We start from the raw sequence: 27,938 nt of genomic DNA on the forward strand, positions 1-27,938 counted from the left end.
TGTAAGTGTGTGTGTTGTTGTGCCTGCTTGAACTAATTACCTGCAAATCCAATTCCTGTTTGCAGATTGAGCCTATTTTGTTTATCGCTTATTGCTGGCGCCCCAAACCAAAAATGCAACAATCAAAATTTCCACTCTTGCGTTAGCACGGTGTGGTAACTTTAATGTTTTTGGCATTTTCTTGCAGCTGTTTCGCTCTGCGGTCCCGACCCTCTCACTCGCACACGCTTCCTCTTCAAAATTTATGTTTGCTGGCTATGAAAATGAAATGACTGTGGTAAACATTTTAATTAAATCCAAGTTTGGCTTTTGGCCCGTTACAATATATTTCGCTCTTGTCGCTGCTGCTCCTTTCGCCCTCCCCTTCCTTCCGCCTCCACTTCGTTTTTGTTATGTGTATTTTTATTTTATTTTTATTTTTTCGCAGCCGTTGGGTAGCAAATAAATTTTAATTTTATTTTTATTTTGGCGCGTTTTAATTTGTTGACCATTTTCATTTTTGTTTCTCTTTGCTTTTGTGTTGCCAGTTTTTTGCTTCTTCACATTTACACATTTATTTTGTTTGCCAGCTTTTCTATTGGCCCTGTTGGCTTGGGGCGGAAGGCAGTAGGCGGGTGACGGGTGACGGGGGGCGTGGCAGGACGCGGGTTTTGGCCGGTCAAGTGACAGTTGGCACTGAGCCTTGCTAAAGAGTTGGGGTCGAGCAGCGGTTGAGTGGGGGGGCTGCAGACAAGCTCGCAAATATGAAATGCAAAACAAACTTTGCAGCTGTCACTCAAAACTGAATGCCGCGATGGATGACAGAAAGAGGGGGGGTACCCAAAACAGAGGGGCCGGTGCACTGTGAGAAACGGCAAAGGGGTTTAATTGGGCAGAAAGGCCCCTGTCTGAAATATTGTGTGCGCCAAGAGTGAGATATAGCGCACTGATTGACACGTTGATGATGACTTTGTGTTGGCATTTCACCTGGAATCTGATTTTTGAGAGGAATGCAAATCATAAAAAGATTGATATTCCTTTCTGCTATTTAAAATATGTTTGTGAGCTAGTTAATTAACTTGTAAAGTTGTATGCAAGAAATTAAATAAAGGGTCCTATAATTTTGACTCAAAAATACTATTGTTACCGTTCTTAAAATTAGACTAATAGGACAAAGAACTGTACGATTTATAAGCTACAATATACAATACATCAAATGAGATTTTTATAAATGTATAAATCAAGTCTATTTGAAAAAGCCAATTTAAAGCTTAGTATTCGAAATCGAATAGAACTTTTATAACATTTTACATGTCGTTATAACTTAATGAGCGACGGTAGCGAATGAACTGCGAATTCTCATTTCCGGTGACCCACTCAATCACAGCCATTGGAAGTGGTTAGCTCCAACTGGTTTATTTACACCTCAGCTTCAACTAATGGCCAAGTCATGCCATAGAATAGTGTCGCCCCTGCCCCCGTCCTGTTCCCACCTCCCCCCGCTCCTTCGACAGGAGCATAGAGGGCAATTGCCCATTTAAACTTAAAGTGTAGCATACTTTGCTGCGCCACATACGCAACGAACGTAACGAAATGGAGCGCAACCCTTTGGCTGCCCCATCAATTTGCATGCCACACACGCACGCACACACACACATACCATTTCCCATTTTCCATCTACCATTTCCCTCATCCACATGCCACTCGAACCGCTGCGCCAGTTGCTGTTGTTATTTATGGTTCCAAAACTGTCATAAGCAAACAAATTGTTTTTTATTGTTCATAATTATTGTGCATACTTATGTAAATCACGCGACGCGCTTCGCGTTTTGCGTTGCATTGCCCCCACTTGACTGTCTGCCTGCGAGTGAAACCATACTCACCCCGAGCCACCCATTTCCCTACCCCTTTCGTACCCTCTCCTCTGCCCACACTTCCCATGCACTCTTAGAAAAAGTTGCCTAGAGTGGAAATAACTTGGTTGTGTATTTTGGACAAACAATTTTAAAACTTTTGATAAGGTTCCGCAAACATAACTACAAAATTAATAATAATTAGTATGCACTTGAAAACTGCAGCTAGTCTTATAAAGCGATATAAATTACTCGAAAATACTACTTTAAATGGGAAAATATTTCAGATTGGTTTTAAAATTTTTTAAGGTCCAGTTTAAAAAGGTAGCTATTGAAATATATTATTTATAGAGTGTTTCAAAATTCTAGCTATGCTTTTCTAAAATAATGTAATAGTAAATATGAATACCATAAAATGTACAGAATTTTTGTTTTGAGTGTTGCTTTTTGCATCGACACAAGGCGCAACTAGTTGCTCTAGCCTGGTTTTTGGTGCGTGTGTGTTGGTGGTGCCGCGATTTCTGGGCTGGAGCAGTGGTGCGGTGGTGGTGTTGGCGCTACTGGTTCCCTGGTGCGATTTCTCGCACCACATTTATGGCCGGAGCGTCTTGGCCACGCGGCGTGAGCGGCAAAATCGTTTGTTTTATTGAATTTTTATTGTAGTTTGAATTTATGACGCCAGCGCCGACACTCGACTGGATTAGGGCTCCTCAGCCAGCAGCCGACGGGCGAAGGATGACTTTATCGGTTTTATTCTGCTTGTTTTTGCTGCATTAAATCGCAGCCAACGAGCCTTGGTATCTGTCGTGTGGCCCCCTTCCCCCTTCCACATTCCCAATCCTAAATCCCGCTCCCGGTCCCGTTTGTCTGGCAATTTTGTTGAAATAACTTCAGTGTTGCGTTTGTGTGCGTACGTGCCGCTGAAGTGCTTCCAGCCGGGCGGAGTCCTGCGTCCCCATCCGCCATTCGCCATTCGCCATCCGCCATCCTTCATTCGCATCCGCATCCTCCGGCCGGAGTCAGAGTCAGATTAGCTCGCAAAACCGCAGACAACAGCTGCCGCTGGCAACCAAAGCAGCGAGTCTGAAGTGGTCTGCGTACTTTGTGTGTGCCTACAGTCAGAGAAACAACGAGAACCATAAGTTAAAAATTGCTGTTTATTTTAATAGCCATTTCATGGCGACAAGGAAACAAAACCAAATGGCCTATTAATATTCATAAAGTAGGTACATTGTAGAAAAACCATAAACACTTATGTATCTACAGGAAATATCTTTTTACTCTCTCAGAATTACATGTTAGATTAGGGCTCCTAACCGCAAGTTAGGAATACCTTAACATTTAAGCTTCAATAAGTTCAAGGAGTAGAAACAAGATATATTTTCTAAATATGGCCTATTTCGCAAATTTAATTTTAATTTAGTTTCGGAGTTACGTACGAGTTTTCTCAGTGTACGCTGCGAGTATGCATGTGAATAATGTCCAGTTGCGTACGCAAAGCGTGTGGAAAGGGGGCCATTCAGGGAGATGCTCTGCGAGGAGTGAGAAGTTTAGGGTCCCACCAGTTTGTTTATTTGGGCATCACGCGAAATTCACTTTCCCTTTTTTTATTTTTATTTTCATTTTTGTTTTCGGTTTATTTTTATTAAGCGCGTAACGAAATTAGTAACTTTGGCGTCGTGATTTTGATGGCCGCACTTGGGTGTAACCCCAGGACATTTCATAAACCGGTTTGATTGATTATTCACTGCATTTGTTTGTATTCGTTTCAGAGAGCTTACGCGATTACTTCGGACGTTATGGTGATATCTCAGAGGCTATGGTCATGAAGGATCCCACGACGCGCAGATCCAGGTGAGTTGGTCCTTACGGAGGAATGGGTCCAAATTGGGGTGCATTTCTTGAGACTTATTAGGGAATGTTCTGTGGTCAATCGCAGCGTATTTGAAAAATACAAATAAGGCCTTTCTCTTCCTGCAGCAAATTTAATTGCAGTTATGGGATAAATAATTATAAAATATCCACGCTTGGATTCGCTAGACTGGAAAATCCTTTACCTAGTCATCGTTAACTTATTGGAAGGATTATTTTGATTTTTATTTCACATCCCTCCAGTTTTTCCGAAACGTTTTCATTTTCGGCCGTGACTTTTGATTTATCAATCAAAAAGTTCTTGCCCATTCCAAGCGAAACGTTATCCGCGCTCAAACTGATTTTAATTATTTCCTATTTTCGTGTAATAAATTTGTAACCCGGCAACCTTTTACCTTTCAGCCCTTTCCCCTTCCCCCTTCCCGTCTGCTGTTGACCCCTCTATCACTCATCTGCCAACGCTGTGCGACTGTGCCATCTTTGTTGCCGTTGTTGTTTATGGCCATGCACGGCTGCATCCATTTCCAAATTTGAACAGTTTGGTTAACCGCTAATTGGTTTTCATTTTCATTGATTTTATTTTTTCCTCCGAGTTACTCCTCTACCTAGGAATCCAGCTTTCCTCTTTTCCTCTGCACTTGTGTGTGTGTGTTTCCGTGTTGTGTACTTTTGCCGTAACGTTTGTCATTTGTTGCGGTTTCGATCAACTTTCAGTTGGCTGAACGTGGCCAATACCCCCTGCAACCCCCGCTCCCATTCCTGTACTTTGACCTTATTTAAAATTGCTTAACGTAAATTAGCTGGTTTTTGCGGACAGTATGAATAATGAGTTGGCATTTAAACGAGCCCATTTCAATTTTAATATACAGCAAATTAAATATAAGATTGTTCCACACCAGGAAGTCATTATGTTTAGTGATTATTCAACTAATTAGGCTGCTTATGATTCCGCTATAAATTAATTTTTAATCATCTAAAAGATTCCTAATTGAGCTGACATATTAGCATATTTTCTTATATCTATTTTTTAAGGATATTAGAAGTTTTCTTCTGTTTTATTTAATTAAAAGTGAGCATTTTATGCAAAAGTTATGCTGACTCCATTTCCATTCTCTACAAAGAAAGTTTAAGAACGACCAACAAGCAAGTGTTTATGTTCCGCTTTCCCTTTGCACTAATTAAGCGTTTTATGGGGCGTATACACAATGCGCGAAAGTCCTTTCCTTTCCTTGCCTTTTTTAGAGCACTTTTTCGCCCGGTTTAAGCAACTGCTGCTGGAATTTGTCCAACGAAATATATCTTTGTCTTAATTGAATTTCATCTAATGTCGGTGTGGAGTGGCGGCGAAGCTTTCAGGTTAACAAGCGACGAAAGTTTATGCCACCTTCCTGCATTTCTCCCTCCAACTTCCACTCGCAGGATCAGGCGCCGTGTGTCCTTTCGCCTTTGTGCATGTCATGTTGGCTGGCAAAATTTTTATGAACTGCGTGCAGCAGAAGCCGGAGCAGCAGAGCAGTATCTCGTACTGCCAACAGTAAAACAGTTGGCACTTCGCCCCCTCCCCTTCTGCAAAAGTATCTTGAAGAGCGGCAGCTCGGGGTGGCAGGTGTTCTACCCTCTGGTAGTTGTAAATTCCGCAGCTCTATTTGTTGCCAGTGCCCTTGCCGTTGCCGTTGCCGTTGCCGTTCTGTTGCCGTTGTGTTGCCTGATATCATCGTGTCAGGGATTTCTAGCAAAATTTAATAAAAACTTTATGTCGCTTAAAAGAATGTTTATGGAAATTTTTCACTTAAACTTGCGCAAAGTAATAAATGTAAACAGAATTCCTGAGAAGGTGCGACAACAAAATTCAAAACCGGAAGACAGAAGGGGCACGATAAAGGGGGCGGAAGGGGCCAAAGTGCCAGAGGAGCAACAAGCTGCACGCAAAGTTGCCGCAGCGAGAGTCAACAGTGTGGTTAATAAATATGCGCCCCGGTTCCGAAACAGGAAACAAGGATACGCCACCAGGATCAGCCATCAGAAGGCATTGCATACTTATAGGCCACCTCCACTAACTGGTTACACGGCGAGAAAAAGTAGTAGAGAACAGCGGACGGAGTAAGGCAACTTAAGAAATATATAAATATTCAGAAACATTTTCATTTTAAACGTTATACCTCGAAAAAGATTATAAATGTCAGAGGCAAACTATATTCCAAACCAATTTAATTAAACGTTTCTAAAGAAATTTCGTTCTCTGTATTCATCCCTTTTGCTTTGGTGCTAATATTTTTCCGCGCTGGATAGATGTCCTGACATATCTCACTTCAAATGAGATTGTATATTACAATAAAATGGAGTGAAGTACAAATTAGAAAACTTGCAAATAAATTTTAAGAGCATAAAATGAACAACAGCGGCAGATGGTTGGCGGTGAGCGGGGTGGAAAATCCTAAAAAGAAGGCAATAGCCCGGGAAAAACAAAATGAAAGCAAATGGCAAACAAAACACATTCACAGAAAAAGAATGAGAGGGAAAATAGCGAAAAACTTTTGCAAGTTGAGCGGGAATTTTCTTCTTGCGGGTGAGAAGACAAAGCGGGGTCGCTCAAGTGCAGCAAAAATAAGAAATGGAGTAAACCGGGAAATGGGAAATGGTGAACGGCAGCGCCCGGCTAAGGAAACTCGGCACCCAGTCAACCAGCCACCCACTTGGCCACCTCCTCCTGCGCATAAGTAAATCCAAACAATTTATTGTTGTACTTTTAGCATTCTTGTTGTGTTGCTGTTGCTGTTTTTGTTGCTGCTGCTGCCATTGAAGCAAACATAAGCGACTTTTCAATGAGTTTCGAAAGTTATTGAAACATAAATTATATCGCACGGCGCACGCACGCCAACAGCAGAAAGGTCCGCCCCCATTTTCCGACCCCTCCCCCCCACCTACCGGAAAACTCCTCTCCGCGGAAAACACGACCACAGCAACAACGCAATGGGTGTGAATGGGTGTGTGTATGGGTGTCTTTGTTTGAGTGTGTGTGTTTGGCAATTAAGTTAAATTTTTTTCGCCGCCGCTTGTTAATGTTTTTCTGTTTTTATTTGGCGCTACACGCGCCAGCAGAAAATGCTCGCTTTTATTTATTTGCCGGACACACACGGCGAATGTTTACCTGAATCTGTATCGAATGAGAAATCGCATTTTCCACCCGCGCGCAATGTTGCATAATAAATTTAACGGGTTTTTAGATAAGAGCCGGGCCACCACACTCACTCACACTCAACAACACAAAAATATAAAAACATACACAAATAAAAAGCGGGCTGGTCCAAAGGGATAAGCTGAACAAAAAATGGCGGAAGCATTTTGCACAACCATTAAATGTTTTGGCTTTGATAAACTTTGATAGAAGTTCGATGTCGTAAGCCAAATTTGCACGACTTTGCGCCACAATCGAAGTGGCAATTCACTGCATAATGTCCAAATGCTTTTTTAAACTCCCTCCATAATGGCCAAATGCTCTTTGAAATGCGAAATATTTTCGGGAGCAGAAAAATAAGCTGAAAAGAACTTTGAGAAGACTTAACAAAGACAAAGTGTGTTTTGTAATGAAGATTAAGGGTTGATTAAAGCAATTTCACGCAGGCGAAATGTTTTATTTGCCGCATTTAACGGCCTTTGATAATATGCACTTAATACTCGGGTAATTCCCCTGTTTTGTACGCCACATTTAATATCCTTGTAATAATTTATGTACAACTTCAAACTCGTATTTGTCTTGCTCTAACACACTCACTCTCGGTGGACATAATTAACTCAATTTAATCACTTTGCCCAGCTCGCAGCTTTAGTGCGCCACTTTATGTGTTCCACTGGGGTGGAGGTGGTGGTGGTGTTTTTTTCAAGGGCCTTTTTTCTTGTTTTTCCGGCGACCTTCTGGCATTGACCACTTGCATGTGGGGGTTTTTTCGGGGGATTGGGGACTGGGAACTGGGAACTGAGAAGTGGGAAATGGAAAATGGGTGGCGGATTCTAGACCGATCTCACATATTCGACCATACGCGAATGGCAGCTGCGCTTTGCCCTTTTCATGTTAATTTCCATCGTACAAAACCAAATGGCTTTATATTTTCACCCATCCTCCTCTCCCCCCTCCACTCTCCTTTCTCCTCCTGCTGCTGTTGCATATGTTGAGTGTCCGACTGTGTGTGTGTGTCCATGCTGCTGTATGTGTGTGTGGGCAGCAATTTTTCATCATTAATTATGGCGTCGCTGGGCGAGTGTGAGGATGTGGAAGTGTGTGTGCCAAACATCAGTCAGTTACAGGAGGCAAAAGACCATTAGGACATCGCAGTCATCGGCCAAGCTGGTTGAGACGTCACTCACACACGCACACGGCAAAAAACGTTGATTATACTTTTCATTATCCTTCAAGGATCTTCGACGGGGATAGTGCAGAAGTCCGAGCTTAGACTGTACCACACCCCTAAAATATATCCACAAATGGGGAGAATTTCAAGAACTAAGTGCGTGAACTGATTCATCTCGTTTCAAACTAAATAATGAATATGGTTTGATTGGTATGCTACTCAAGCATATATTATATAATATATATATAGTTATATATACTGGCCTGCAAATATCCTTTATTTCCAGTGCACACACACTTGGATGTTGTCAACTGGAGTGGCAGCATTGTCCCAGCTCCAGAATTTCACTTTTCCCCGCCATTGTTACTGTTGATTATTTCATGCGCTTTCCTCCGCCGCCGCGCATTTTTATGCGCATTTTATGTTTGAATTTGTATGAAAAGAAAAACCCAGCCTCCCGAAAAAAAAGTGGTGGAGCATAAAGGAAGGAATATTTTTATGATCCCCACAGACGCCCCTAATCACTCACTCCCTTGTAATTGCTGTGCGCACCGCACTCTTACATCATAATGATAAAATGAATTACAAAATAAAGTCACCTTTCTGCACCGACTCGAGACTTTTTGTTAGCCAGCTGCCGCAGAATTTAATGTGGCAACGACACTCAAAAATTGACATTAGCAGCAGGCATACGACGAAACCATAAAAACATAACAAATGGCCGCCCATAATGTGTGTCCTTAAACTGTCACTAAATCGATAAATTTTCATAATGGCCAGGCCATTTAAATATTTAGCCGAAATGTTGGGCAAAAACCCCTTTTCGAGCTACCTCGCCAGCGCCTTGTTCCTGCGCCTGGATTAATAAAATTACCCAAGACCCACGCATAGATAGCGAACTTAGGGTTGGGGTGATGGGGCAATGGGGGGATGGGCTCCTGGAAGTGGGGTCGAGGCTACCGAGGAGCAAGTGGGCGGGGGCTTTACATCAACGCAAGGGCACGCACACACACAACTCGAGGTGGACTCGACGTCGTTGACGGGGTGGCGACATAGTCGTCTTGAATGTCTCCATGCCAGGCTTGAGTAGCCTCAGCCAGCTAGAAAGGAAAACAGGACACACAAAATGCATCCGGAGAAACTTGGTAGTATCAATTGTTCAGAAAATGCATTTTTCTTTTAAGATTGTTAGCTGTATTAAAAAGCAAGCTATTTATCAAATATTCATAATATCTTCAACTATATAATTTAATTAAAATGGATACAACTTATACTTGCCTTAGTCTCAATTACATATTCCCTCGGAACACATAAAATTTCAAATATTTACAATTTTATTGCATTTATATTTTATATTAATATTAATATTTTGTATTAAGCACCTCATTGTACTTCATAACAAAGTTTCATCCAATCCCATATGAGAAAAAGAAGCAAAGAAGTGAACTTGGAACTTTAAAGCCCTTTCTTAATACCTTTTTCCAGTTTGTTGGTGGCTTAGGAATATGCATTTACTTTGATGCACATTGAATTATATTGTCCTGACCAATTCGGTAAATATTTTTTCTGAGTGTAGTGGAGAGGCGGTGGGTCCAAGGAGTCCAAAGGGGGTGGGGAACTGCGGGTGGCAAGAGGTTGCCACTCACGCAGGCCCAGTTAAGTGTGCGTGTTCAAGGATGCATTTTTGTGCCCAGGAAAACGACACGACACAAAACGAAACGAAACAAAGACAAAGGCATAAAAACGTGCAAAATGGGCGTGGGCGGCGCCTCTACTTTGTCCGCACCCCCTCCCCCTCCCCCTCCCCACCAACAACCCAATTTGGCTCCCCTCGAAAGAGCAGAGCCCTCCGCCCGGCAGACGTAGGCTTATAAAGTGCGAGGCGAGCCAAGGCAGGAAGCCACTTGTGAAAGTTTCATGCACGCGGCCCCACTTCACACGACAGCAGTCCGCCAGAGACGGGGACGGCGACGGGGGTGTGGCAGGGGTGCCGCCAAGGGGGGTGGGTAAGAAAAAAAAACTCAAGAAGGAAAGTCTTCATCGGATCGAATGCAAGATGCCACGCACTTCGGCGACGAGAGGTGTTTCGAGATGAAATCAAACCTGCATGGAATAAACTACTTTTTTCTCTTTGCTGATAAAGATGGTTTAACATCACTCTAATTTGTGAATAAAGTTATTAAGATCTAGTAACTAAAGCAAGTTAGTTGGTTTTATAATAAAACTCAGTTAAACTCCAGGCAACAATGTCAATTAAAAATGCTAAACAAAAATACTAGCACTTTGTTGTAAACTTTTGTTAAATCATAAACTTGCAACATAAAAACATCACTGTATTCAGTGAATTTACTGAAATGAATATGAGTAATTGTATTTCTTTGTGGTCTAACATCTCTATTTCCACATTTACTACTCCAAAATGTGTTGCATTGGTAAATCATTACGTTTTTCTATAAATAAAGTAATACAATTTGTTAAAAATGAAATTAGGTCTCTTAATTTCCAACCCGAGGGTATTCGACCGGCAAAACATTTGGAAAGGACGCACACCGCACAAAGACGGCGTCTTGGGCCGCCTGCAAGTGCTTGTTAGTGCGCTCGGGATTTGACGTTTCGCTGTGGCCGGGACTTAGAAGAGCCGCCTCCCTTGCAGCTCCAGCCTCGGTGCCTGAAACGGCCTCTTCATCCTGCCACGCCCCCTGGTCCTTGCCTCCTTGCGCCCCCGCACCGCCGGGCACTCCAGTGTCGTCTTAAGTTGCATTCCTTCTCGCAATTGTTCGTTCGGGGCGCTTTTGTTTTGTTGTTTCGAAATTTTTACACGAAAAAGTCATTTGAATATGCGTTGCCTACCTCCTCGGATTGAAAGTTTTGTTAGCCGTCAGCTACTTTCGTTGAATCCTTACCCCTACCCCCCACCCCCTTTGCAGCTCTAAGGTTGAGGGCATGGCTGGCGGCTTCTCTGCTTTTAAGCAGCGCATAGACAAAATAATGTTCGCCTCCATTTTCAGCCTTGACTGCAACTTGTATATTAACAATACCGAAGGCAAACTGAACCGCAGCGAATGGGCGGGGTTAACTGGGGGCGGCAGCATGGGCGGGTCTGAAAGGGGGTGGGGTTGTGGATGTCGGAGACACAGAGACAATTGTTTTCTTACTTCCGCTGACTTCAAGAGCAATTCACAGTAGTTTGTCATTCTGTCTGGCACTGAGGTCAGCTCAGGTTGAGGCAATTAAGAGATATAAGAAAATGGGTTGGCTTGTGGTGGGGTCATGGGATTTCCATATCCTGCAGGTGCACCAGCAACGGTTTCCATTTACCGTGCATACCAAGCACTGCACGTGGCACAAAACCGCGCAAATTGGACGTCAATTGAAAATGAATAATAGCTAAATTGTTTTTTTTTATTGATCCATATATAATATCTATCTGCTGTAATACAAATTGTGTTTCAGGGCCAGTTGCTAAAATAAAGTACCATATATGTATATGTAAAATAAATATTTAAGTTATGCATTTTTCCAAAATATAATAAGATAAGACTTTGCCGGGGCTGTAACTGCGTTAAAGTTTTTAGAAATCGATTGCAATTTATATTTCTGAATATTTATTTAAATAGGTTTCAGGTTTTGGGCCGTGTGTGAAAAAGCCATAAGCCCTTTGAAAAATATTTCCATTTAGTGCAGTTGAACCTTACTCAATTTCAACTAATCTTTGGCCTGGATATCCCGAATTCCATTTACCCTGTCCACACCGAAATCCAACCCTTCAGCCGTCATTTGCCTTTAAATGAGCTTTCGGTTACAGTTTCGGCTTTGGCAATTGCCCGGGGGTCGGAATATCCTCATCATCGCCCTGCACCTGATCACTGGACATATGCTAGGACTTCTAATATTGTTATCTGCTCCCATTACAGGCACACGCACACCCAAATGCACACACTCACACCACACTCACACACTCACACACTTACAGACGCGCACACACAACACCTTGATGTGAACTTTGACCGTTTTGGTAACTCATTTAGTTAGATTATTTACGGTAATCCAAGACGCCAGCCACAAGCCAACCGCCAACTTAACTGCAGACACTCTGAGTTGGCCAGGATGGCTCCTTTATTTCCCCACCGCCTTCCTTCGGGTAAACTATCCACATTCCTGCTCAGGTATGAGTATCTGTATCTACGGGCTAAATACATGCAAGTTGTTTTGCTAAATTGTGCGTAAGCTCAGGAGCAGCAGCAACAAGGATCTTCGACAAAGTTTCTCAAGCTCTGCCATGCCAATTCAAATAACACTTTTATTTTGCTCTCATCTGCCCCCCGCTCGCTCCTTTTTACCCCTGTTTGGTACGTGTCTGCGGTGCTTGTATGTGTTACATGATTGCCACGCACCCTTCTCCTTGGGCTCACCTGTCGCACCTGGCCGCCCGCCCCTTTTTTTCCGGACTAGCATCGCACAGCATCATCCTTGGCTGCTGGCAGCTTGTGTGCGTGCGCTCATTAGCATTCTGAAACGGCTTTATAAAATTCAACAAGCAACCCAAGTTGCATGTTCTCTAGGAGGTGCTGGGGGTGGTGTGGGTTGTGAGGGGGGAATACAGTCAACCCACCAGTAACCACCCACCACCCATCGCCCACCCGGCAACCCCGCCACAAAACCCCATTTTCTTGTCGGAGGCTGCATGTCTCTGCTTTTGCCCTTGTTGTTGCCTAGTTTTTCCTTCATTGTCTAAGTTCACACACGGCACGAATTCACGAATATTTAAAGTAGTTTTTAGATTAACTAAACAATAATCAGCTATTAACAAATAATCAAAGCAATCGATAGTAAAAGCAAATAACACTTTAGTATATGTTTTGTTATTTACAATCTATTTGGATTAGTTCATTTCCAAATGCTCTTAAAAAAGTGAATTCTTGAAACCCCTTTTATGATCAAATTCGTTTACTTAAAATCCCAGTTGTTGCCTCACTTTTTTCTCTGTGCATTTGTGTGTGTGTGGGTCTTGCCTTTGTTGTTGCCTGCACACATTCTGTTGTTATCCTGAGCGCTCCACCATTCTGGCTCTGTTGCCGTCCCGCTCTGCGGCTATTCCTGACTCTGTCTCTCGTGCGGATGCCGGTCTGCCTCGAGTTGCATAAATTGAATCTGAATTTGTGAGTAAATTGCACACAGGAGACACATTATTTTTGAGTTTTGCCTTTTAAATTTGTGGCTTTTCACTTTGAGCTCCCCGCCCAGCGCCGCCGCCCGTGTCGTCACCCCAGAAATTGCAACAATCTCTGTCCTCAACTTTGTGGCACTCGGCCTTCTCCTGCTTTTGTTCTGCAATTTTGTGTGACCCACTTGAGCATTGGATTGAAGTTACGCCTACCGAGCCACTCCAAGTTTCTCGGCCACCCATTCCACCCCCACCCCTTCATTCCACCCCCAAATCGCCCATTTAAATCAATATTAATAGGTGCAGGCCTCTTTTTCGCAAATTGCACATTGCACAAATTGTTCGTCTATAAATACGATAAAATGTTTATTTAATATGTACCAGACCGTGCCAGCTGTACGAGAATCCAGAAAGCCAATACCAGGACAACAAGCACACAAATAATGACTTATCCATGGCACGTAGATGGGGAGTTCGGCAGATGGGTGGAGGTGGAAAAGTGGAGGGAAGTGGGAGGAAGTGGAAGTGGGTAAAATCAAAGACAAAACAGGCCGGGCAATCCTTTTCCATATGCAAATTGTTTTTATAAATTTGCAACAAGCCATTGTTTGTTGGCATCGTTGTTGAATAGCAATTTCTATGGCAAAACACCGATGCGATGTGGTCGAAAGAATGTCAAATGGAAAGCAGCAAACATTTTGTAAGGATTATGAATTGTCGGACGATCCCCACAGAGGATACTTTCCGAATTAAATTTAGTGCATGCAAGCTCAGTTTTAATCCTTGCTTATAAATAATTACCCTCCAGTAAGCAATAAAGTTTCAATGAAACAATTACATGTCCGCATTATCTGTTTAACTTTCAATTACAAATGATTTAACTGACAAGTAAATTGTATGGAAAAACGCAGACAATAAAACTGCATGTCAAAAGTGGCTCAAAAAAGGGTTGAGATCCGAATGGAGCTAAAATTGTGGGTGGGGAATGGAAATTACTGGGAATTTCAGGACACGCAAGCATTATTCAAATCAGGATTTCCACATTGCTGTCTTAAAATCTTAATGAATAACATTTCGGCTTTAATTTGCTTGCTTAGCATAATGATTGCATTTCACAAAATGTTCTGAGAGGAACATTTCCATGTTGCACATTTTGCACAGGATTTATTTTCGATTAAAAACATTTGCAATCAGCTAAACTAGTAGCTCCGTTTAGTTGAAAGCAGCTGTACACATTAATTGCTCTGTAATTATTACGCCAGTATGGACAGAACGTAGCTTTTAGTTAGTAAATTATTGTGAATACCGTGTATTTAGTTTCTATGATTTATCGCAAGGTCAGGGTAGAATATAATGTAAAACTGTTCTGACATCAACCCATTAAAACGCCACTTATTATATAAAAGTCAGACAGTTTTACTCTACAATTTTCGCACACTTTGAGCCAGGATAAAAGCCATGAGAACTAATATAATTAACATTGTAATTGCAACTAAACAGGAACCCTTGTTCCTTGATTTAATATTCTAAGAAAAGTTTGAATATTTGGAATTATTTTAAATTTTAAACTCATCTTATTATTAATAGTTGTTTATCTCGTAACTAGATTATTTATTAATAAATCATATTTACTAATCATTGCTATGCTTCTTTTCCATCATTGACCATAACACTCCCAAATTCGAAGCATATTTGTATGCCAGATGGGTTGTTTAACCCCACGCCAGCTGACCATTTGGACCTGGCCATGTTAACTGGGCCTGGTGCTGGGCTGGTGCTCCTGGTTTCTGGGCCACACTGAGGGGAATCAGGACCGTAACAATTGCCACAATTGCAATAAAATCGTCGTTAATTACTGTCTGTGCTTGCGGTTCTAGTTGGGCTCGGATTGAGTGGGGAGTGGGGTGGTGGTGCAGATTGGGCGGCTTACGTCGGTTTCTGGGCGGTGAATGGTGGGTGGTCGATGGTGGGTGGTGGCAGCAGTGGAGGGCTTAAAAGAGCAAGACAAATACGAGCATGTGTCTGGGCCGGGCTGAAAGAAGTTGTGAGTTTCGCAGCGAGGAGACGAGGCGTCGTTAAGCGTTGCTGCCAAGTGGCAAAACTCAAATAAACATAAACGTGCACACAGGCGGTGTTGCAAGGGGGTTGCGCGGGGTTGCAGGGCGTGGCAGGGTGTGGCAGGGGGTTGCAGGGAGCGGATTGAAAGGGGGGCCACCACAGCCCAAAATCTGTGAGCTGGTTTGTTGTCTTTGGCTGTCTCGTTTCGTTGCCCTGGCATGGGAGACTCATTAAAATGCAGTGCGAGATAATAAGCATTTTAATTAAATATTTAACAAGAATAAGTTTATCACAACACGGACGAAAGAAACAGAAACAGAAAGAGAAAGAGACGGAGCTTGCGTGGAAAGAGACGGCGCGCCTTACGTAATGGCTTGTAAGCGTCTGCCTTCGAACAGTTCAGTTCGAAAAGGGGGCATTCGTGGATGGGGCATGGGGAATGGGGCCATGGGCCTTAGACTGCTCATTTGGCCCCCCCAAGCCACTCTTTGCTGGCAATATTTTGATGTAATTTGAGCGCCTAATTGGCGCACGTGCTAAACTGACGATGGCAGGTTCAACTTTGGCCGAGGCGGGGCTCCTGTTTCTCTTTCTGTTTTTCTGATTCTGATTCTGATTCTGGGGCTCCGTAAAGGGCTCGGGCTTGGGCTGGTTCAGGTTCAGTTACTTGGCTCCTGGCTTGGGTAAATATTTGCAGAACTTCTCGCTAACCGTCTCCTGTTTACATCTCCTTCCAAATCTACTTGCAGAGGCTTCGGCTTTGTCACATTCAGCGATCCAAATAGCGTAGATAAGGTACTCACCCAAGGCACACACGAGCTGGATGGCAAAAAGGTAAATGTTACACACGAACTCTTCGCTTTTTGCTTTTTTCTCTCCCTTTTTTTCGCCCTTTTTTCTTTTCACTCATTTCCCAAACAGAAAACTCCACTGTAACTATGTTAAATATTTGCTCAAAAGCATCGTTCCCAAGCCCATAACCCCCAATATTTCCCCATACCCTCTATTGACAGCAATTAGAAAGTCAAAGCATAACAGTATAGGCAAAAAAGGCATACGAAAGTTTCCAAAAAATCATGGCCCAAACGCCAAACAATTTTTAATTAGCTGTTATGACAGGCGCGATGAACGTCAAATGAGCTGCAATGGTTAATTTTTTCAGGTTCGCTCTTGATGATTTCTTCCTTTTTGGGACGTTCAACAAAGCACCGGTGTGTAATTTTCAAGTAAATATTTAAGTAAATATTTAACAGAATTTAAACAAGAGGGAACGTTATAGTGACAGTGCGAAGAAGAAATTTTAAATTTGATAGATTTGATTTTAAATTTAAATGGATAAATGCAATACTAAAACAAGAGAGAACGCTATAGTCGAGTTCCCCGACTATCTGATACCCGTTACTCAGCTAGTGTAAGTGCGAAGGACAGTTTTTGGCGGTTTGTGGGCGTTAGAGTGGGCGTGGCCAAAAGTTTTTTGGCGAATAGATAGAAATTTACAAGACTAATAGAAAAATGAAAAAATATTAAATAATTTTTCAAAAGTGTGGGCGTGGCAGCTTTGGGCGGTTTGTGGGCGTTAGAGTGGGCGTGGCAAAAAGTTTTTTTGCAAATCGATAGAAATTTACAAGACCAATACAAAAATGAAAAAATATTACAACATTTTTCAAAAGTGTGGGCGTGGCAGTTTTGGGCGGTTTGTGGGCGTTAGAGTGGGCGTGGCAAAAAGTTTTTTTGGCAAATCGATAGAAATTTACAAGACCAATACAAAAATGAAAAAATATTAAAACATTTTTCAAAAGTGTGGGCGTCGCAGTTTTGGGCGGTTTGTGGGCGTTAGAGTGGGCGTGGCAACATGAATCGACAAACTTGCGCTGCGTCTATGTCCCTGGAGTCTGTATGCCTAATCTCAACTTTCTAGCTTTTGTAGTTCCTGAGATCTCGACGTTCATACGGACAGACAGACGGACAGACGGACAGACGGACAGACGGACAGACGGACGGACAGACGGACATGGCCAGATCGACTCGGCTATTGATCCTGATCAAGAATATATATACTTTATATGGTCGGAAACGCTTCCTTCTGCCTGTTACATACTTTTCAACGAATCTAGTATACCCTTTTACTCTACGAGTAACGGGTATAATCAACAAATTTTATCATATCGAAAGAATCAGTTTACTTAGTTTTTGTATGTTGTAGTATTTCAATTTTCTGATATCATTGCGTTTATACGGACGGACAGTCAAAGGGACATAAAAACGGACATGGGTAGATCGACTTAGCTAATGATCCTGATCCTTTTACTCTACAAAAATGGCAACAGGTGAAACTTTTAGCGCAAAAAATGTCAAGTAGCACACATATTTTAACATTTAACTATGACACAACTTAACTAAAAGCAAGCCTCAATAAGCCCCTGCAAAAGTTAAAACATTTATTTTCTATACCTAACTTACCATATCCAAAAATTTAAATTCCTTATAGTGTCAAACACTGATTACCATCTACCTATCTACGGCTTTAAACCACGATTAATCGCACTAAAACTCCTCTAAACTCCGCAATCAGAAGTACTCAAGGGGCATGCCGATACAACTCTCTAATAAAACTAAATTCCTCTTCAAAAGTCATCCCACCTTAGATACGCATGTCAATTAACCCAACTCTTGCTAAACCAAACCCCTGCAATTTTCCTATCCCAATCATAAATGTATTAACACGGACGACTCAAAAGCTAGAGACGTCACCTAAAAGGCAAACTAAATTGCTGACTTTGAGCTCTGCTCTGTAGGATTTAGGATTTGGCCTCTGTTCTGCAGGCTCTAGGACTTGGGCTCTAGGCTCTGGTCTGCGTGCTCCGGTTTGCAGCTCCGGGCTGCGGACTCCGGGTTTCGGCCTCTGGGCTGCGGGCTCTGGATTCCAGGCTAAGTTATGAGGGCTGCTGGCTCCAGGCTGTGGTAGGTGGGGTCCGCATCTCCGGTGGCATCTCTATTTTATCCATTTAATTAATCAGCTTCGCGGCAACGCAGTGCCTCATTCCTCTGCATAAATACATTTCCGAAAGTGGCTTCCTTCCGCATTTTGTATAGGTGGAAATCGCATTTGATTGGCCGCAGCGGAGCACAGTGGAGGCTCGCTGTAATGATATTCCGCACGCATTACGCATACGCCGCATTGGCATTAGCCTAATTGAGTGGAGCTGCACTGTTTTCAGCTAGTCCTTCGGTCCGATGTCCATCCGATCATCCTTTTATGCCTGCCAACTGTAAATAAAATGCGCAGCCAGCATTTATGTTGAGTTTTTTTGAGCCGCGGACAGCGTTTCTGTTTGTTTGTTTCGCAGGTGGAACTGCATTTATGTGCGAGTGAAACGTGTAATGTTTATATCTGGCTATATGCCACCAACCATATACCATATACACGTCTTCCTGACTTTCGGCCGGTCAGGGATTTTCGTGTTTCCGTTTGGCTGCACAGCGACGCAAAACGAAACGGAACGAAACGAAACGAATTCATTTCATTTCGTTACGCTTTTTCGGCCTGATGTATTTCAAAAAGGAAAGAGCATCGACATCCTCCGAAACCAAAGCGTTCGCCACTCAGCGCTGATTAGTTTTAATTTTAATCTAAAAATCAATTTCCCGCCATGCGGCTGCTCTTGTTTTTCGTCCTGCACACAGGAAATCAACACGACAAACGGCAAACACAACAGCAGCAACACCAGCAACAAGAACAGTCGCATGTCCTGCCTATCCTGTGACAGATTTTCCGTATACATATGTACATACATACGTACAATCTGTATATGTATGTGCGAATTGTTATCGCCAGAGGATATTGCGTTGCTTCCTCGCTGCGGCTCCTTCATTGGCTTAAGATACCCGGATAAATGCAACAGCAGCACTTCAGATGCCGGGATTTAGTGCCACCCTCGCTCCAAGATTTTTTATTTCAGCTGTCAAGTCGAGCTGTGTCCTTGCACTAATATGAAAGCCACAGCTCGGACGACAGCAGGAGCAGTGGGAAAATCAGGACGAACTGCGGCTGAACGCCGAAGGATAGACAGGAGGCAAAAATGCTTAAAATTGAATTTTTATGATTTTTAATTATTTTTAATGACGCTGCTTATTGGGTAGAAGCTGCTCGTTTTTTCTCCTTACGCCCGCTGGCCGAGCAATTTGTTACGCGTTAATTCGTGCGTGCTCAGCTCGAAGTCACTAGCAGACACCACCCATGTCACACCACCCACAACCACCCACAACCACCCGCACCACCAGCACCACCGCACACCACCCACCCCCTCGCACTCCCACTCCCCTTGGGGCAATTTCATTTAATGTGCAGTGCAGGCTTATGCAAGATTTATGCGCGGCTATTAATATGAAGAGTTGTGCGCAATGTTCCTTTCATTTAAATGTCATTAAGCATACGATTTCCTTCGGATCTTCCCTGGACTCACTCTATGTTTTTTCTGCTTTTTCTCAATTTTCCCACGCAGGTCGATCCGAAAGTAGCTTTTCCGCGCCGTGCACATCCCAAGGTAAGTTCCACAAAAAAACGCAACAAAATTGATATATATAAAATAAGAAATAAGCCACCCATAAATATATACTCTAAATGGAGAAGGCTATCTGGGACCTATTAACTGTTACTGAGCTGACTTAAAAAACTTATTTTTAATTTTAAAATTGGTTTAGAATTTGTTTCTTAATCTACTCTTTTTGTTGTAAACAAAATATTAAATATTTTTATGACATGTAAGAATTGAATGTCCATTAAACCACCAGTATCTTCCAGTTGGCAACAGATGGCTAATTTCGACTAAAGAAAACTCGTCATAATACTTAGCAAATAATTTTGACTTTCAGTCGTAAAATATAGTGCATAGCCTAGTGCTTAGTACCCTGGACATGCTACCTTTATGGTCCAACAAAAGAACTCTCTAAAAGGGTACGAAAGTGCACAGGAAAAAAAAGTAAAATCAGCAAGCCAGGAAAAGCAGCCCCAAAAATTGTCAGCCAGTTTCGTGGTTTTCGGTGTGTGTGTGTGTGTGTGTGGTCGAGGTGGGCTGGCAAAAGGATGTGTCATAAGTAGCAGTAAATGGCAGATGAAATTAAAAACGGAAGATGACAACAACAACGGGGCTGCCAAGTCGAGGCGAAGATAACTTTGTGTCTGACAGGCGTCGGTTGCTCTGGCTTCCTGCAACCACCCACCACCCACAACCCACCTAACACCCACCAAACAACTGCCATCGCCCACCCACTTGTGCCACCCACAATGCCACCTTGACACCAGCTCTCTTAAAGTGATGATGACAACAGAATTTCGGCAAAAAAGCAAAGGCACAAGGAGGAACCACTGCGAACTGCTGCTGTCTGCAGCCATCGCATTCACCCCTCTCTTTCCCACAGCGATGCCCCTCTCTTTCTAAGCTTGCCACACGCACATTTTGTACCGGTTAGACAGCGCGTTACAAATGTGCCCCGTTTTTTCTTACCGGCCTCCTTTATGCTGATATATACCCTTTTAAACGGATGGCATTTATACAAATATCTGTATGGGTTTCATAGGAAATAATTGGGCAGTTCTATATTAATGGTTCCCATTAAGAAGCTTAAAGTTAACATATCTAAGGCACGTGCATTAATATGAATCTCAAATACGAAGAGCAACCAATACCAATACTGAAATTATTACTTTTCTAACCTATACTACGGAATTAACTCTAAAAGATAAAAATTTCTTGTCATCATATTCGATTTCTAGGAGTTATGTCAAACTATCGTTACCAACTTTTGCACCTCGAGCGGTATTCTTCCTAAATCATAAAGTATGTCTAAAGCTGATGCCCCAAAAACGCATTTCTGAATAGTTTCCTAACCGTTCGTGTATATACTCCTGGTCGACTTGTTTAGCTGGGTAACTTTTTACCGATTCGGCTGAATGACAAACCGCAAAGCACACCAAAAATACGCACGCAAATGGCACGCACACACACTAGCTCAAAATACATTTACACACACACACATACATGATACAAGGAAACAAAGTCGAAGGCAGAGCCTCCTGTTTCCTGCCGCCCACCCCGCCATATTCCCAGATCCTTCGGTCGTCGGCAACTTTCCTTGGAGCTATATGCGTGCTTATCAACACGCAGCTGATTTCCGTTGCCATTCCAGAGGCGCGTGCCTCCCAAACACCACACCACCCCCCTCCCCTCACCCCGAAATTACCAGCCCCACTCGCACCCCCAACCAGCCAAACAGCCAACACCTCCCCCCCCCGCAACAGCAGCCAACAATTATTTACGTAATGTTATTATTATAATATTTTTTTAAACGCATTCTCACTGGATTTGCGCGGCGTTACCAAGAAGTAGACAGCCACAAGCAAGGAGCCAAAAGGATGTTCGGGAGGCGAGTTGGTGGCTTAAGGCTTTAAGGAGCAAAGAGGTTGGGGGGGTGGGGAGGGGGGCGTGGCTAGGACGTTGGCTATGCGGCATTTTGCGAGTGGCTTTGTGTTCGCTGGGGATCTGGTGCTACGCGCGAATATCCTCTCGCATATTAAAAGGCGTTTAAAAACATAAATCCAACGTCTAACGGCTGCTTATGAAAATTACGAGGAAAAAATGACTGACAGAGCGGGACGGCAAATGGGGTATAGAGAGAGATGGCAGCAGGCTTAGTGCGAGGCAAATGGCAGGGACACCCAAAGGAGTTTTCCTACGCAGTGCGATGGCGAAAAAACCCAAGATATCTGTAGGAAAAAAGTGTGCAGGCGACATCAAAAGCAACAAAAAAAAAGAGAAATCGGGAGAACCCCACACCGCCCAAAAAAAGGGAAAGGGAAATGCGAGTGGCAGAATGATAGGGAGGACAATTTCTCGGCCCGTTTGCCAGGACCAAAAAACGAGGACCAGGCTGAGAAGGAAGGATTGCCCACAAAATGCGGCCCAAAATGCTTGCGGTTGCAGCGAAAGTTAAGAGTTTTAAAAAAGGAGCGTAGACGTAGGCAGTTCGGGGTTGGTCTCGATGGGGCCAACGGTGGGGAACGGGAAGAAACATAATGAAATGAAGCATACTAAATGACGCTGCTAAGTTCTCGCTGGGACACAAACACACGCACGGAAGGGCACTGCAAGAAATCTTCCACACTTTAATTTACCAAATTAGTGCTAGGCAATATAACCTAAAATACCTTAGGTAGTTTGTTCACATGCTTACTGGATGAAAAGTTAACCAAAAGATGTTAGTAATAAATGTTGGTTAATTCATATGGTTAAAAATAATTAAGCTTAAAAATATTAAAAACTATATTTACCTTAGTTTATACGTGTAATGCCAAGAATCTACATATTAATTGATTTATAATTGAAATTTTTAAGCAGAAAATACAGAGGAATGCCCTTTTTCCCTCAGTGCAGTGGCACACACACGCATAGCGCGCCATAATGAAATGCGAAAAAATTGTGATATTTTTGGACCATAAAATGCAGATGAGCCGACTAAGCAGAAAATAGTGTGGCAGCCGGAGAATAGGGGACATTCCGAGCAGGAGCGGTGCTAAGTAGGCCTCTACTTTCGCAGCATCCCCTACTTTCACCCCCCAAACAGCCGCAACCTGCTCTTCTTTTTGCTTTTTTACACATGTCGCAAGCTCCTCCCCCGAAACTTTAGGCGAGTTAATTTCTTCGCTTTTTAAGCACTCCCCACCATGAATATGAAATGTATATTTGTGTTAGTTATATTTTTGGGGCGGCTGCGAAGAATAGAAAACGGGGGGAGAGTGGCATACATATGTCATGTAAAAAGTTCGCTTTTAATGTGCAAAATTGCTGGCGGACTAGGGCCATAAAAGTGCATGGGAATAAGTGAAATGGATTTTTGGGCTGCGCTGTCCTGTCCCATATAAGTGCGCCATAAAAAAATGAATTTCCCAGAACGGTCCAGCAGATATAGTTTGAACTTGGCTAGGATTTATGGCTGTTTGTTCGGAACAAAAGAAAAGCGGTGGGACCGGACCTCACATCCCCATATCCCCATATGAATCTGCTTCCTTGTCCCCGTGGAGTGCGTGTGTGCAAAAAATATCCCGGAATCGTTGAGTTGGGTAAATCCTTTAATGTTGAGTTGAGGTGCGTACACGAACAGGTCGTATAAGTGGATTATATGCACAGATCGGATTTCGGTCTTGGCATTGCTTAGATTAAGTTATTTTATCAACTTGAACCGCATAGTTATGGGCCAATGAATAGCGCAAGGGAAAATTCTTCTCGCATAAAAGAATTTCATAGAGTTTTTCAATGAAGCTAGTCAGGTAACACGCTTTCGTTGATAAAGTAATTTAATGGGGTTACCATAAGCCGTATTTTGAATAGTTAACTGAAAGCCATTGTTTATTACTTGGAATGATTCTATAATAGACAACCGGATGTTGTTTATGTATTTACTTATTGATTTCCCAATGCTGTCTGTTGCGAACTGTTTGCTGAATAAATATTAGAAAGTAAATATAGGAGAGCTAGGAGAACTATTTGAAGGGGGTACTTTCTCAATATGCTGTAATTTAACATGACTGCATGGGAAAACAACAGTGTAACTGGGAGGAATGACAAAGGTTATTGAAAAATGCTCCACTCAATCATAGACTCTGACAGTTCTGAAAGTGATTTGTGACATTTTTGGAATTTTATTTCGACAGCTGCTGAATTATCCCGTGCCACAACATTTTTGTAGGTAGATTAGACGTAAACAATTGTGCGGCCCATAGATTTCCCAACGAGTATTACTTTTTGACCCATCCTCTCCGGGATCTGACCAGGCGCAGACATCTCTTTCATTCGAGAGCCCATCAATGGCAAATGCTGTGTCCTGGCAGCCTGGCATCCTGGCATTAAATTAACACGCTCGAATGTGCCGCTCATGTGTGGGTATTTGTATCTGTGTGTGTGCTGGCTATGCGAGTGTGAGTGTATGTGTGAGCGAGGGGGAGTTGTACACTTACATTGTGCAAACTTTTCTAATTTAAACCGGCAGTTTCAGTCAATTGCCACAGCTTACCGCTTTCGACATGAGTTTTACTTTTTTAGTACCTTCGGGTGTGCGACGGATGCGATGTTGGCGCATTTCAGACAGGGATGGAGAAGTGTAGCAAAGGCGCAGCGGAGAAATGGGGAAATGGGGAAATGGGGAGTCGGAGAAATTCCAATACATTAAAAGTTGTGTGAATACACTTGGCAGAATCCATTATAACCCAGCCAAACTGAACAGAACTGAGCTGAGCTGAGCTGAACAGAACAGACATGAAAGCCAGGCCATAAATCTAATAAATACGTGTGTTTCTCACCCCTTTCACTGCCACTTCCCGTTCCATTCCCACACTTCCGGTTCCGTTTGCCGCCCTGCGCAATAACTTGTGAAATATGTAATCAATCAAGATGGAACAGTCGTCGTGGCAGCCAAACTATGTGGCAAGTATGCGTCTGACTGCAGTTCTTGGGTGGCATGGAGGCGGCTCTGGGGTGAAAGTTCAGTGGGGTTGGGGTCGGGGTTGGGTCGATTAATTCAACTTTCTGCTGCAGACAATGGCATGTGAAAAAGTCAAAAAGTTGAAAGTGCAATTTTGTCGTTATTATTTTACATTTACAACAAAAGATAGCAGCAGGAGCGCAGTCGAAAAGCCAAGCGAAAAATATATATAAAAAAAATATCGCAAAGTTACTCAACTATTTTATGCGACTGGCGGCACGCTGTGAGTATGTCTCTCTCACTCATATCTCCATCTCGCTTGCCCCCCGCAGCACCCACACTATCTCGCAGTGTGTGTAATTGTCAGTTAGTTGGCGCTGTCAGTCCGAATGTTGAAATTAATTTATTTCAATTGAAGTTGAACTTTTGCGGCGTTATTACTTTGCGAAACTTTCTCCGAGCTACGCATAATAAACGAGTGTGGGAGCGAGAGCGCAGAAGTGGGTGCGAGCGAGATGGGTGCAGTGACCAGGTGCCGAATGACCTCCACCTCCCCCACAACAGAAAGCCACCACCGCCACCGCCACCCACTTTGCATACACATTTATTTAGCCTTTGCCAAAATAATCAAATTGCCAAATTGCAAGTGTTGCCATCAACGTCAACAGAATGTCATCTGCTCTCTATCTCACTCTTGCTTATATATCCACCTCTTTCACCCCGCAACTCCCCGTCCCTTTCGTATTTTATTTTTGATTTTCTATGCCAATATTCGTTGTCTGCTTTCTTTTTATAACTTTCGAACAGACGGGCGGGGAGGCGGAGGTGAGTTTTCCAGATTCAAGAGTGTGATATGAAGGGCGGGAAGATTTTTCAGGAGATGGGGGCGGCGGGGGCGTGGGCGTGGCACAGGACACGACAGGTGCCGCTGACGTTTGCGCTGATAATTTGTTGCGAGACTTCAGCATTTGCAAGTGGCAGGCCTTGGACGGCATTGATAGTTATTTGATATGCATATTCAAAAATGCTCGCTAAAAAATAAATACGAGTATAAAATACAAAAATACAAGCATAAAGTACAAGCAACAAAAAAATATTGATTGCAAAAATGGCGCTAATGATGCCCGTAAAAATCAGGTGGGCTGTGGAGCAAATTGAAATGTGTTTATTGCATTGAAAAAGATACGAGTGGCAATTTTGTGTACAATTTTTACAGCCATATACATGGACATGCATGTTCGTATTTTATTTACGTTTTTTTAATAATCTTTAATGCTTTTTCATGTGTTTGTTTTATTGTTTCCCTTCATTTGATTAAGCTTAGGCATTTGTAATACTTACCAATGACAACATTTCGAATGTGACTTTGTTGCTTGTTGTTTATTCAATTGTTTTTTAAGCTTTAAAATATTTATTTAATCGGAAGTCTTCTATTTAAGTCTTTCTAGGAAATGACATTTTAATATATCAAAATTCAAGCTTTGTGTTTATCACCATTAGTTGACTTAATTATAAAAAACTTAAAGCTTCATATTTTCTGACTTTCATTGCTGCTTTTTTAAATGGGATCAGATATCAACGTTTGCCTTGCATTTAAACATTCTAAATTAAAGTGTTTTCGTCCACACTTTTCCATTTCATTTCCATTAGACTGTCCATATTATCCTGCTCGAAGTTTGCTTAAAGTGTGTCATGGTAATTTCGCCAGAGCTTATGAACTTGCCGACTCTTATTGGTTTCGTTGTTGTTGTAATGCTGCCTTTTAAACTCGAATCAAAAATCAAAATCCGCACCAGCTACAAATGTTAAATCCGCAAATAATTGACAAAGTTTAGGCATAAACGTGGCTCTGTCTCTGGGAAATTGCCGTGGGTGGGCGGAACTTGTGGGCAGGAGGGCCGGGAAAATGGGGCGGGTGGGTGGCTAACAAGAATGCTGTGTGTGCGGGCCAACTTCAAAATATGTTGGCCACAAATGGCAAAAGTTTGACAGGTAAACGGAATTCGGATAGAATATCTATGTACACGGTATACACGTGAGTGCGGGAGGGAGAATTTGGTGGGTTTTCCAACCCCTTTGCCAGATGCGGAAACCACTGAAACAGCTGCGACCATCGAAATTCTGGATTTGGATTTGCGAGCAGGGGCGTTTTAGAAACGTCCCGATACTTTGTCTATCTATGCGGTTCTAGCTGAGCGGACGGAGCACGGAGGACGGCCATTTATGTTTAATGAGATACTTTTTAACAGCCTCATAAATGGCTATGATAACCACTTAATGTCGAAAGCAACGAAAGCCGAGTGAAAACAATTTACATATTAAACTTGCGCCGAGTTGCCAGCCTGTTATCCTCGTCGCACATCCCGTCAGCCGTTCACGCTCACGCTCTCTCTCTCTCTTTCACTCGACATTCCGCCGTCTCTTTCGTTCGGCGTGCGAAATATGTTTGCCTGCGGCGCATTCACTTTAATTTGATTAAATTTTGAACATTTTCACGTAAAAGTTGCTCCTTTGGCTCGGCTGGCTCGGCAGCTGAGGCTTCAGTGCATCGCTTTTCCCGCTTTTCCATGCTCTCTCATCTGTGCTGGATGGATGCTGGATTGGATGGCCTGGTCTGGTCTGGTCTGGTCTGGTCTGGTCTGCTCTGTTCTGGTCGGTTTGGATCGGATCGGTGGCTCTTGGTCTGGTTTGGTCTCGTTTCGCTCGTTTTGGTTTGGCTGAGCTCGGTATTTTTGGTTGGACCTCCTGCTGTCTCAAAAAACCTGATGCCACCTTCATGCTCAGCTGTTGTCTGCCTGAGTTTATCTCTCTGGGTGCGAGTTAAATAGGTTTGATACCCTGTAAAACGGGGTTAAGATATAGTCAAGCTTAATAGCTTATTAATAGGATCTTATTAGAAACTCTCTAGGTTATACGATGATTTCTTGGGCAATAACCAATCATGATTTTTTATTTATTTTATCTTTTTTAGCTATTTCTGTCACTTTATTTAGAGGATTATAAATTAAAAGTACTACAAACTAAAATATTTTTCAAGTCTTACGGCTTTTAAAATTAGTTTTTCAGTTTTCTCGCTGCCTTTTTCTTTGAAAACTAGTTTGTTCTTTTTGTGTTCACATTACTTTTTAAATCCAATGTGATTCTTGGGTTTCTATATTGTGTAATATTAGGGAATCAAGTATTCCGCACCTC

The 27,938-nt window shown here is 42.7% G+C and overlaps 1 protein-coding gene and 1 long non-coding RNA gene across 7 annotated transcripts in view; one reads left to right on the plus strand and one right to left on the minus strand.

The window, feature by feature from the left end:
- The window catches only part of LOC6534361 (RNA-binding protein Musashi homolog Rbp6), a 178,170-nt gene that overhangs the window by 57,843 nt on the left and 92,389 nt on the right, over nucleotides 1-27,938 (plus strand). For all 6 annotated transcript variants that reach the window (XR_005560984.1, XM_015195101.2, XM_039373516.1 and 3 more), the window contains exons 4-6: nucleotides 3,605-3,686; nucleotides 16,022-16,106; nucleotides 19,775-19,816. Coding sequence is in view for 5 of the 6 variants with exons in the window: in XM_015195101.2 (XP_015050587.1) it covers nucleotides 3,605-3,686; nucleotides 16,022-16,106; nucleotides 19,775-19,816 (209 nt within the window). In the remaining variant the exon portion in view is untranslated. The remainder of the gene's footprint in view (nucleotides 1-3,604; nucleotides 3,687-16,021; nucleotides 16,107-19,774; nucleotides 19,817-27,938) is intronic.
- Nucleotides 14,822-16,558, minus strand: LOC26536295. Its single transcript, XR_005560985.2, has 2 exons — nucleotides 16,076-16,558; nucleotides 14,822-16,011 (listed from the first exon to the last, which is right to left on the minus strand). It is a non-coding gene; the product is annotated as an uncharacterized LOC26536295 (long non-coding RNA).

The sequence above is a fragment of the Drosophila yakuba genome, chromosome 3L, assembly GCF_016746365.2.
Source record: "Drosophila yakuba strain Tai18E2 chromosome 3L, Prin_Dyak_Tai18E2_2.1, whole genome shotgun sequence".
In the NCBI taxonomy this organism is placed as follows: Eukaryota; Metazoa; Arthropoda; class Insecta; order Diptera; family Drosophilidae; genus Drosophila; species Drosophila yakuba.